General features: G+C 41.1%; 1 protein-coding gene across 4 annotated transcripts in view; it reads left to right on the forward strand.

Moving 5' to 3' along the window:
* The window catches only part of VPS41 (VPS41 subunit of HOPS complex), a 187,900-nt gene that overhangs the window by 154,993 nt on the left and 20,392 nt on the right, over positions 1–12,515 (forward strand). For all 4 annotated transcript variants that reach the window (XR_009520589.1, XM_060020220.1, XM_060020222.1 and 1 more), the window contains 5 exons: positions 3,129–3,256; positions 4,967–5,111; positions 7,045–7,086; positions 7,235–7,285; positions 10,091–10,228. Coding sequence is in view for 3 of the 4 variants with exons in the window: in XM_060020220.1 (XP_059876203.1) it covers positions 3,129–3,256; positions 4,967–5,111; positions 7,045–7,086; positions 7,235–7,285; positions 10,091–10,228 (504 nt within the window). In the remaining variant the exon portion in view is untranslated. The remainder of the gene's footprint in view (positions 1–3,128; positions 3,257–4,966; positions 5,112–7,044; positions 7,087–7,234; positions 7,286–10,090; positions 10,229–12,515) is intronic.

The raw sequence follows: 12,515 nt of genomic DNA on the forward strand, positions 1-12,515 counted from the left end.
CTCGCACACTTGGTCAGTTACTGTCGGCCACGTGTTCCTGGATACGTCAGATTCAAGCATCCTGTTGCCTGTGTGACCTATGTAGTTCCTTTACTGTTCCAAGCCTGTATTCTCATCATAGGAAGGGACTACGTGCTTTCGGATGAATTAAACTTGAACAACGTATTTCTTTAATAACTGTACAAACTAATGAAGGCAGCATCTCTTCATGCTCTCTTATCACCATGTGCTCTGTTACCATAATCCAGTCTTCCCTACCAGCATGGGTCTGTTCCTTTCCAGGTCTGTACGGAAGAGTCTATGGTAATAGTTTCTGCCATTTGTGCTAGGTGCCAACTGCCAAAGTCTCGGAGCTTGGTTTCTATTCATTTCCTATTCAGTCCAATTCAGCACATCTTTATTTAGAACCTACCATGGTCAACAATTGGGCTGAGTACTTATTTGGATCCAAGAGAAATAAAAACACAGCCCCAGGCTTCAGTGGGCTTACAGACTGACTGGGGAGACTGTGTGAATAAGCTTTAAGCAACTAGAAAATAAGTAAGACAGGCAGAGCAAGGTGTTTTAAGAGATCTAATGACAGGCCATTATTGGCCTTAGTTATTGGAAAAGGTTTCTTCTGTGAAGACTTACAATGGACTTCTCTTTCTCTCCAGTATGTTCTGAGTACACAGAGTGGCTGTCATAAATTTTCCATCTTTGTACATCTTCCCAAAAGAAAGAAAATTATGAGTGTTCTGTGAAAATGATGGAAAGAGTATGAGCTTTATTTTGAAATACCGAAGCTTAGTATACTTGTCCTGTTTTTAAAGTAATGTAATTTAACCATAAAAAAGCAATTTTATTATTTGTATGACTCTGTTACAATTCATGATTCAACCCTCATTTTTTCAAGAAACTGTTTTAAATCCTGTATCGTTAAAGGTGTCTTGTTAATTCATATCTGGAAAACTTTTGACTGAGACTGAAAGAAATAAGCATGACTCAAAGCTTGTAGATGTTTTTTCCTGAATATTTTAGGGTGTCTGCCTGGTCAGTACTATTAAGAAGTTTATAAATAATTTGGTTTGTCATAAGCTCTTATAAATAATTCGCATTTTAGCTTCCATCATTCTCCGTTTCATGTTTAATTTTGAATTGTCACATAATTAATCAGATAGCAGTGTGCTGTAGCAACATTTTTGATCACATATAATGTGGATGAAAATTTTGTGCTGCTAAATATAGCACTAAACGTCAGATTAAAAATAAAAATATATGAACAGTATTTTCTTGGAGGTGCTGGTTCTTCATAACTTCTTTGTACGGGGTTTCTACTGAAATGCATACAGCTTTGCCTTTTAATTTACAGCCTAGCAGAATTATTTTAAATAGTGAAGTTTTGCTTCATAATATTAATGACAAATGTATAAGCATGTTAAAAATGGGACAGTTTCTATGGCATTTCATTTAATGAATAGTCTTTAATCTTACAGAAAGACCCGAATGAACTTTCTGACCAACCCGATATGATGGGCACCAGGGGGTTCTCTGATTTTGCCACTGGATCGTAATAGCTCCCTGATTACTCTGTCCTCTAATTAATGATAAAGGCCCCAGGGGTGATTTCATCAGTATTTTTTAGCACATTTATTCAAAGGTACACAAAACCAGTTAAGCAGAGAAAAGCCTAACGTGAAATGTGATCAATGTTTATTTCAGTTTACGTTGGAGTCCTCAGGTTTTTATCGCACAACATGACCTGTCATTTTGTCTTATTTTGTATTAGAAGTTGGCAGTACTGCAAGGCCGTTGCCTGAATCATGGAAAAGGGGAAAAGGAGCCAGGCTTTCTTCTTTTCCTGAACAGTATTACCACTGGTTTCAGGTCTACTGAGAGCTGCCAGTATTGGGGTGGAAATCTTTTCAGGACTTTTATCTTATAAATTGTAGAGTCTTAAGAAAACAGAAACTTGATCCAACATATTTTGATTCAGAGAACATTTCAGTGTTCTGGTTTAGTAGTTTTATGAAATGTATCCTCTTTACTTCGTGACTCTCCTCCCCAAATCTCTCAAGTCAAACTGCAATCATGTTCATATGAAGGAAGGTTGCAGTTTGAATGGAAAATGTGCAGCCTCTTCTGGTCTTTTGCCATCCTTGCTAGGAGTTTCTTTGGCAGAAAACAACTATAGTCCTGATTATTTTTGTGATTTTCTTCTTAGCAAATCCTGGTAGTTTATAGAAGCAAATTCCACCACACAATTTTCATTTCTAAATATCATTTAAACCAATTCAAAGTAGTTCATTAAAGCATTTGTTATTTAATATAAATAATATGATTTTTTTCAATAATGTGAAGATTTTTACTTCTATTTGCTACCTTTGAAAACATCTACAGTTTTGTTTTGTTTTGTTTTCCTAAAAGTTGTCAAGGAACAGTAAGTAAATAGCTCCCCAATACTTTGAGTCACAGGGGCTAAAGTTGAGAATCAGGACGGCACGGCTGCCCAGAACACTGGCCAAGAATCAGCCCTGGAGGGAAACAAGATCCAATCAGGGGGTCTGGAGTTTTCTATCAGAACCACAAAATTTGAGATCGAGAGAGAGTCAGGGTAAGAGCAGGGGACAGACTTGAACCAGTGTCCTAAATCCCCAAACAAAACTAGGTTTTGAGGCACGAGTGGAAGGAAGATAGAGATGATAACTTGTTGAAGGTGGGATGCCGGGTGATTCCACTGTGGAGGCAAAGCCACTGTGTGCTCAGTACTGGCTGTGCAGCTGACTTGGACAGTATCTGTAAGATGCTAAAGATGTTCTCCAAGTGTTACCGCTAGTCCAGAATGAGGAGAGAACAAGTCAGACCTAAATTCTGCCTCTGCAGTGGCACTTGATGGAAGAACCTGGGGGCCTTGCTTCCTTGTGCATTTCATCCAATCACAAGAGAAGGGATGGCGAATGGGGATGCGTATGCGGACATTGTGTGCCTCCCTCACCACCCGTGAAAACTGATGATATGTTTATGGACCAATGTTTTAACCCTAATGTGACCTTATCTGTTCTCCATGAATAGTTTTAGGAATTGTATGAACTCTTTGGATTGTTTTTCTGTTGAAAGAGCATTCTTCCTCTGTTCTCCCCCTTGGTTAGGGTTTTGCCACACTGATCCGAGAATGGCCGGGAGATCTGTACAACAATTCAGTAATAGTTCAAGCAGTTCGGGATCATCTGAAGAAAGACAGTCAGAACAGAACCTTACTTAAAACCCTGGCAGAATTGTGAGTATATTTTAGCGCTTCTTTTTTCCAAATCAATCTACATGAAAAGTCTTTCCTATTTTAGATCTGTCAAACTGAATTGGGAGGATGCAGATCTATACTATTTTCCTATATTCACTCTTAGTAAAAATCTTTCGTAAGCCTCCGGTCAACAACGGGAACATAAGGTAAGGAAATTGTGTGAAACTTACAATTGTAATGTCATCTGCTTCCCAGAGGAGAGGAACCCTAACCAGAATCACTTGGTAGAGGCAGTGGTTCAGGTAGGGAACGATGCCAGGTCTTAGACTCCGCAAGCAAATCAGTTTCCCAGTGAGGCGCTGGATTCTGTCATTCTTGGATCTGCAAGTCAGTAAATTTCTCAAACCACAGACTCTTTACCTATAAGATCACAGGTGACAATTCCTTATGGGATGGTGTCCATGAGAATCTTGCATGATACCACTACACCAGTGGTGCAAGGGATGGTTTTTTGTTTGTTTGTTTGTTTTTTTGCGGTACGCGGGCCTCTCACTGTTGTGGCCTCTCCCGTTGCGGAGCACAGGCTCCGGATGCACAGGCTCAGTGGCCATGGCTCACGGGCCCAGCCACTCCACGGCATGTGGAATCTTCCCGGACTGGGGCACGAACCCGCGTCCCCTGCGTCAGCAGGCGGACTCTCAACCACTGCGCCACCAGGGAAGCCCCAAGGGATGGTTTTAATGAAGTTTCATCATCAAGAGCTAAGTGCAGTGCCTGGCACTGAATTAGGGCTTAGAAAACGGAAGCCTGGTTAATGCTTTTCATATTCATTGGGTGCTTTCGGTGACCGGGCTTTTGCCATATGCCTATGACGCAGTGGTAGATAAGATACACCCGTGCCCTCTAGGAACTTTGGTTTAGTGAAACAAGCAGCACACTGCAGTTAATCTCAGAGAGACCATCCCGCTTCAGCCCCTCAACACCCCCCCCCACCGCCTCAGACAACCCGCTGCAGCATCCTCTTACATCTTTTGCCCAAGACCAAGAAAGGTACACCAAAATGGCCTAGAATTTCAGGGCTGCTTAAGACTTTGCACAGAAGGGGACACGTGTGTGGCCTTCTGAGTTGGAACACTAAGGAGTTTCTTCTGGAAACTGTTCTAGTTTTCCTTGGATTCTGTAGTACTAACGTGGTAGTAGTAATACTAATAATTCTGTAGTGCTAAGAATGGATTCCCAGTGCAGTTTCGGTTCTGTTGGCAGTTAGGAGCTGGCTTAGGGAATTAAGCAATGTGAAAAACACTGTTTCAACAGAAAAACACATTTAAAGTTTATACAACCTCCTTACGGAGAAGCTTTTGGAATATCACCCCTTTGTCAGCTGAACACTGCTTGTAAGAATTTTAACTGATTTTTCTGTTGCTAGCATAAGAATTTCCTTCATGTGGGGTCGTAATTTCTTTGCTATATGGATTTCTCTAAAAATTTTTGAGAGTTTACTTTTTTATTAGTTGAATATTGTAAATATTCTAAATTTTTGGTGAGATGGGAAGCAAGGTTCTGACAAAGAAGTACTTACTGGTCACATATAGTTAAATCCCAAGGAAAACTTTTCTAAATAAAGTTAGCTTTTCTCTCTAAAGAAGTTTTTCAGTTTTCATTAATTTACAACACGATTTACATGTGTGTATCTGTGTGTCTTATTAGATGTGTTGGTGAACATTAATGTAAAAACTTTTGTCTCACCAGGTACACCTATGACAAAAACTATGGCAATGCTCTGGAAATATACTTAACGTTAAGACATAAGGATGTTTTCCAGTTGATCCACAAGCATAACCTTTTCAGTTCTATCAAGGATAAAATTGTTTTATTAATGGATTTTGATTCCGAGGTAATGTGTTTCTTTTTTTTTTTTAATTTTGATTCTTTTAAAATTTTCATTGGAGTATAGTTGATTTACAGTGTGTGTTAGTTTCAGGTGTACAGCAAAGTGAACGAGGTATAATGTGTTTCTTATTTTCCTACTGGTAAATTATTTGTGCTGTCCCAAGGTTTTAATAGTTAGACGTTTGTCCACATGCTGGAGGAGTCGATAAGTCACATAACTTGGCTGCATGCTGGTCACGTTCAGAGCCTTCTGACCCTCCCTGGATGTTACTCTAGTAGTCGGCATTCAGGAATCCTTTACTTGATGTGGTTCTTCTGTAAAAGCAATCATAATTTGACGTGGAACTTTTGAAGTTGTATGTGTGTGTATGAAATAATTTTATTTTGGTAAAACCATTCATATAACTCACAGAAACAGAGAATCTAGCCACATGCTTTAGCTCATTCAACCCTATTAATTGTACGTCCCAGAATTCAACTTTTACGTAAAGTATTTTGATCCATTTGTTGCAGTTTTATTCCTTGGTGTTCACAGCTTTAGCATGTGGAGTTTCCACTGGTCTCAGATGATGCTCAGACTGATACCTGTGGGATGCATCACTTTATTACAGGACAGATTTGAAGAGTGCAGTGCTTGTCTCAGGAGGGCACCCTACCTCCACAGCTCACAGGGGCTCTTGTAAAGTGATACAGACTGTGTGTTTTAAACAAAGAAAAGTTAATGCAAGTGCTCATGATGGAAAGAGAGAGATTCATACAACACAGTGGTTCTTATTCCAAAATATCGAAATTTTAGTTAAAGAGTAGAACCCTTAAGGCTCTAAAAGGGTCACTTGAATTTTTAAAAATTTTATTTTACTGTATTTAGTGGTATTACGTGTTATATATCTATTACGTGCTATGTATTCGTCTTCACACGCTTAAACTTAGGAGCTAAAGCTACTTTTTTCTGAAAGATGCTTTTAGCCCATTTTTCATACTGAAGGAGTCAAGTCCCTAGGCAGTACAGATCTAAAAATAATTAGTGCAGTTCCCAGGAAGTTCAGGGGACAGAGGTTCTGCTTTTCTGGCAGAAGATGATTAAGAGGATGAGAAGCTTATATAGAAATTAATTACATTTTCCCCATATCCAGTCTCCCCTTACGCCGACCCCACTCCCATGTGTTTCAAGAGCCTAGTTTTGCCTATGAAGCTATAGACGAAAGTTGAATGAGCTCAAAATAATCGCTATTCAAGAGCATGGACCCAAGTTAAGGAATCAGAGAACTTTCTAATTAGAAAATAACTTAAGGATAATCTCTTCCAACGTCCTAATATTTCAGAGAGAAAAAAATGTTCGCAGCGGACAGGTAGGCAGTGTAATAGCAGAGTCGAGGACAAGACCCAGGTATTCTGTGTGAGGCTCAGTCTGGTGGGCTGTCTTCCCACTACCTCTTGCTACAGGCACCAACTTGTGTTTCATGAATGTTAACGGTGGCTAAAGTCAATTCTAAAAATCCATAAGCTTTATATCGTTATGAAGCTTCAGCTATCTTTTCTTTTTCTTCTTTTTTTTTTTTTCCTGACTCTTCTCTTCTCCACATAAGACCAGCTTCTTGTATCTGTGGAATCTGTAGAGGGACTCAGTCAGTATTCAGGTGGCCAGAAGCAAAGCTCATTTTTGTGGTACTGCAAACTCTACAGATGTTTTGTATTAGTGAGTCGTAGCAAGGCACTATTTTAAGTCTATGCAAAGCACAGAGACCTCAGATTAAAACACATTTTAAAATGCATTTAGAAATATCTCCCTGAAGGACGATTGTAAAGCTAAGAACCTTCTTATCTGTGTAAAATAAGCCCTCTGCCTTTAATGGTGATACCTTATCCAATACATTGTATTCTGTGTTCTCTTTTTTCTATGGCAAATTTCAATGACTGGTTATTTTTTCATATTGCAGAAAGCTGTTGACATGCTTTTGGACAATGAAGATAAAATTTCAGTGAGTGCCTTTTGTTTTTACATGTGTTCAAACAGATGAGTGTCTGGGACCGCTGTCGCCATAAAGAAGAGAGATGTTTATCAGATAATTTTGCAGCTATGTTTGTGTCCTCCTAAACTCTACATTAAAAAATTTTTTTTTTCTGTAGATTAAAAAGGTAGTGGAAGAATTAGAAGACAGACCAGAGTTGCAGCACGTGGTAAGCATGACAGTCCTCTTCTTTTGCCCTTTGATTGAACAGGAAGGCAAATCACCTTACAGTATTGGTTTGAGAAGACTGGAGTGAACACTTCAGGTTCATATTCAGATGGGAGGTTTGACCGCAAACAACATTCTGTAATTATTATAATGCAGCATCTGCTCTGAATCCAGATGAGGAATTAATAATAGCTCAGGTACTTTAACTGGCTCACAATCGAATTGTGATTAAAAGAAAAACGTTATCACATTTTTGTGTTATCAAACTATGCCTGGGAGTAAGCACCTTCCGTTGACTGGGAAAAAAATGCGCAACCTGAAAGTTGAGAATCATGTTTTATTTGAGCACATTACTGAGAACTATAGCCTGGGAAAGCAGCCTTTCAGATAGCTCTGAGGGACTGTTCCAGAGAGGTAGGGGGAACCAGGATATACAGGAGTTTTTGCTGAAGGAAAAAACAACAACATCATCAAAAGATTACAGCAGACATCAAAAGATTACTGCTAATTACACACACACAAAAACAGACATCTCAAAAATGATTTTAGTGCCTTTCTCTGTATGGGAAGATGGGAGAGTCTGGGCTCATTGAAATTATTCCTTATACATGCAGCTTAACTATCTCGGGCCATTAGTGTTTTTCTCCAACCTGAATTCCCCTCAGGGCGCACTGGGGGTTGGGGGTTGGCAAGGAGCTGCAGTGTCTGAGGGCTTGATGGCGGGCAATATTCCTTGTTTACCAGAGTGACGGGCAGTGTACAGTTCACTTCTGTAGTTACCATTTATTATAATTATGGCATAAATTACAGCAAAGCCAGTGCCCTGACCTGTGCTCTGTGGATATCAAGTTCTCCTGCCTAGGAAACACCACACAGCCATTCCGCGTTCAGGACCACAGAGCGATCACAGAACAGAGCCTTGTTTTTTTGTGTCTCACGTTGACATTCCTTGCGCCCGCTTCTCTTGTGTGGTCTTGCGCTGGTGCCAACAGTCCCCTGATTCTAGATTTCCTTTGCGGGGGTTGGGAGTTACTTGGATCCTCTGCATTGCTGTCGTCATGGGCGTAAAGCAAGACTAAGTGTTTTCCACGTCCTTTCAAAATTATACAAGAGAAGTCTTAAGTGAAAATAGGGATTGTTCCAGGAGGACTGTGGACATGAAATAAGATGAGGACTCTTGTATCTTTGCCCACCTCTTTGCACCCCAGGAGGGGGGTTAGGAAACAGCATTTTATTCTAGTCCGTTTTATGCACTGACGCCTTTGAAGACTCCAAGATAGGAATGTGAGGTACTTTGGGGTCTTCTTTTGTTTTGTTGTTTTTTGCTCAGAGGTTGTACAGATGCTTTTGCCCTTTTGTTCATGATTGGAAATGTCCCGATTACCTGCTGACCCAAGCAAGGTACCTCTGTGCTGGCCACCATGGGATTTGTTTACAAAGCAGTGATTTCTGGCCTCCTTGGGCCATGAGACAGGATTACAGGCAGGAGGTATCTAATGACAGTGTCATTAGGGCAGTGGTGGAATGGTGGTGGAGCTCACACTGAAGTGGCCCATCTTCCCTGTCAGGCAAGGTAATGTCTCTATAAATCTGCCCTGAAGGTGTGGCAGAGCCTTCCAAACCTGTCTGCGCCTCTGGGAACCTGCAGTGTGTCCAGCTCACATGCTGACCCTGCGCCAGTGTACTGGCCGGAGACTGCATCAGATCGTGGAGTTCTGTCTTGACTCCCCCCACCTTCTTGCCTGAGGGCAAGGGGAGCAGGTAACCCGAGGAAGGATTTCTCAGTGTGCTTGTGTCCTGGTTAGGCTTCTTTAGTGACCACGTGCAAGAGCGAATGTCAAACTCCAGTGACTTCATTCCCAGTCACACCTTCAGGGCCGGCTGACGCTCTGTGTTTCTGAAGAACCAGTCCACTCAAGGGGCGAACGCACTTGGTGTGATGAAGTCCCCCCCGCCTCAGGTGGGTTCTGGGGTGTTTGTGTACGTTTAACATGAACTAGACATTGAATGTCGATTTCTGGCTTCCACACAGTATATTGATAGACTTGCCTCCAGGTAGAAAGTCAGTCACTTACTCCCTTGGAGGTCCATTAACTTTTTCAGACGGTCAGGGAAAGGAATCAGCTTTGAAAATGGGTTCAGGACACCTGTACTCTTCTCGATTTTTTTACTTTTTGAGGTCACCAGGAGAGGCAGCATTTCATTGCAAACACAGATCTCAGTAAGACTTAAGGAGAGAAGATGCAGAACGTATGAGAATTAATTTAGCGCTTCCTGCTTGAGTTTTTAAGAACATGCTCTTGTCTCATGACTACCCCCTTTTACATAAAGGATGAGAATTTTTATGATCCAGGAACACCACTGATCAAGCATTTCGTTTCTGAGGCGAAGTAGATGATTGTGATGGTATTAACCACTCCTGTCACTAACAGTTCTGTGGTGCCGAGTACGTGCCAGGCATGGTTCTGAGTGATTTACAAATGGTAACTCATTCAGCTCTCACAACCACCCCCGGAGATTTTTGCAGATGGAGAAACTAAGTTACAGAGGTTAGTGACCTGCCCAAGGTCACATGGTCAGTAGCAGAGCCAGGTCACTCGGGGCCATTCTGGAGAGAATGTCAGCATATCCTTGCTCTCCCCAAGGTGTTCTCCTTTCCACTTTCCCTTCACCTAGAGATTTTTCCTGAAAACTGCTTTTCTGCCAGCCTCTCCGTGGAAGCTGTTTGGAACTGAAAATAGCAGTGTTAAACAGGTATTGCTTTTCTTATGTTAATATTCCTGGTTTATTCCTTTGTTCTTTTTAGTATCTGCATAAGCTTTTCAAAAGAGACCATCATAAGGGGCAGCGCTACCACGAGAAGCAGATCAGCCTTTACGCTGAATTCGACCGACCCAACTTGCTTCCATTTCTCCGAGACAGTATCCATTGTCCCCTTGAAAAGGTAAGTCACAGACGCCCCTGCTCAAACACTTCGAGGTGACAGAGTCATCACTGTTGGTAAAAGCTCTGGGTTTTCTCAGTCTTCCTGTCTCTGCTTAACCATCCCCATTCCAGGGGAAGCCTTGCTCTCAAAGCAGTAGGTTTTGCTGGGTATTCTGATGAGAACAGGAGGTCCTGTTGGATTCGATTTTGGTGAGAAGCTCAAGTATTTCTGTGCCAGGTTTAATTGGAAGAAAGGTTTAATCCAGGGTCTAGGACTCAGTCAACCATAAAACACTGTCGGGAGTCTGAGGCAGTTTACCAGCATCAGGGTGGGACCTCAGAGTCAGCCTGGGACGGGGACACGGACCGCCCCAAGCCGGAGGCAACTGCCCCAGCTGGGACTCAAAGTTGGTAATGTCAGTCCTACACCCCCTCTGCTTTAAATACCCACCTTATATATTTTTGTATTTCTCTCTCCCACTACATTCCATTATAGTTTCAATAGATATAATTACTAGTCTCTCCCACCATCCTATAAATTCTTCAAGGACAAGGAGTTTGTCTCACTCATTTTGATAAACTCAGTAGCTGGCACTCATTAGACACTAAATGTTTTTTGCATCCTGACCGAGTTAGTGAATGGATAAATTGATACACACGAGGTTCTAGTTAGGGCTGAATATGAACTAGTAGGTGTTATGAGCCTGCTGTTTCAAAATAAACTATAATACTTACTATGTGTGTACTAGAAACTGGCTGGTAGAAGACCATCAGTTTTGTTTCCCATGGTTCTTCAAACCATCTGGAATACTCACTACCACCTACAAGTGTCTTACTAAATTCAGATGGCCAGAGAGCAAGTACTTTTCATAGTCACCTGTGTGTATCAACAAAACATACTTATGTGACCCATAAGAGATACGTACTAAGAAGGTGACTGATAAAGCAACTTTTCTAGTTGCTTCCTCAGCCCACGATGATTACCTTCAAATGTACTGAATTTACTATGAGCCAGTTTCAGCTCAATGCATTTTCAAAATCTGCAATTACAAAAAAAAAATCTTGCCTGCATATTAGTTTATGAAAGACATTAACATTTTATGTTCGGGCCCTAAGGCTTTTTCTCAAGAATAAATTTGGAAACACATCATCTTAGAAAAGCAAACGTTCCTCTCTTTTCTCACTTTAGAATCTATCATCTAGAAAAAGAGGGAGAATCTTACTCTTTGAGTGCCCGTTTGTTTTTGTCTCACTTTTGGAGGAAACATCGTTTGTTTCCAGGAGGACATGGCTGTAGCCCGCAGACTCCTCAGCCAGAGCCCCGCACGCAAGTGTGATCAGCACCCACCCAGGCTTCCTTCTTCCCATTCACTGAACACAGGTGCAGAGGGCCCACAGAGATTCCATAACGTTCGTGTCTGGAACACACTTTCAACCCATGTGGTTTGCAGTTTTCCAGTCCGGTAGTGTTCAACAGAAGTCACACTGCTCTGCCCGCAAAGGGAGCATCAGAAAATCTCCACCCCCACACATGGTACTTCTAATACAGAGAACTCACTTGGAGCATTGTGTAGACCTTTTTGAGTTTTTCTCTCTGATCTGCTGAGAAGAACCAGTGGCATGTAAGAGAACTCAACACAAGCATCTGAAAACAAGTATGTTTTAAATAGTTCTTCTTTAAGTTATCTCATGTTTTCCAGTGAAAGAGAATTTTGAACAAAATGGATTCGAGATGGTAGTGGTGGAAACATGTCATTATAATCAAGTCAGTAATCCACATTTTTAGCTTGCATGTTAAAGGTCACTGAGGCATCTTTATAAGAGATTATCTTTGCACCAGACTCCACTGTGGGAAATCTGTATATTTGCAAAAATATACCACTATCCTTGCTCAGGTACCCCAAGCCGTCTTAAAGCAGATTTTCTTGACTTTAACTCATTAAGAATCTCATTCCTTTCTCCCTAGAAACAAGAACTCTGTGCACACGTAATCATCTTAGAAACAAATTCCTTTTACGTTTACTTGTAACATGAAAAAAAGCTACCAATTCATAAAAAGCAAAGTAGATTTTCCCTCCATTAAAAGCATCCTACTAAAATATGACACAAATGAATTTATCTACGAAACAGACTCAAAGACAAAGAGAACAGTCTTGTGGTTCCCAAGAGGGGTGGGCGAGTGAGGGATGAATTGGGAGTTTGGGATTAGCAGAGGCAAACTATTACATATAGAACGGATAAACAACAAGGTCCTATTGTATAGCAACAGGGAACTATATTCAATATCCTGTGATAAACCATAATGG

This window comes from Delphinus delphis, chromosome 9 (genome assembly GCF_949987515.2).
Source record: "Delphinus delphis chromosome 9, mDelDel1.2, whole genome shotgun sequence".
In the NCBI taxonomy this organism is placed as follows: domain Eukaryota; kingdom Metazoa; phylum Chordata; class Mammalia; order Artiodactyla; family Delphinidae; genus Delphinus; species Delphinus delphis.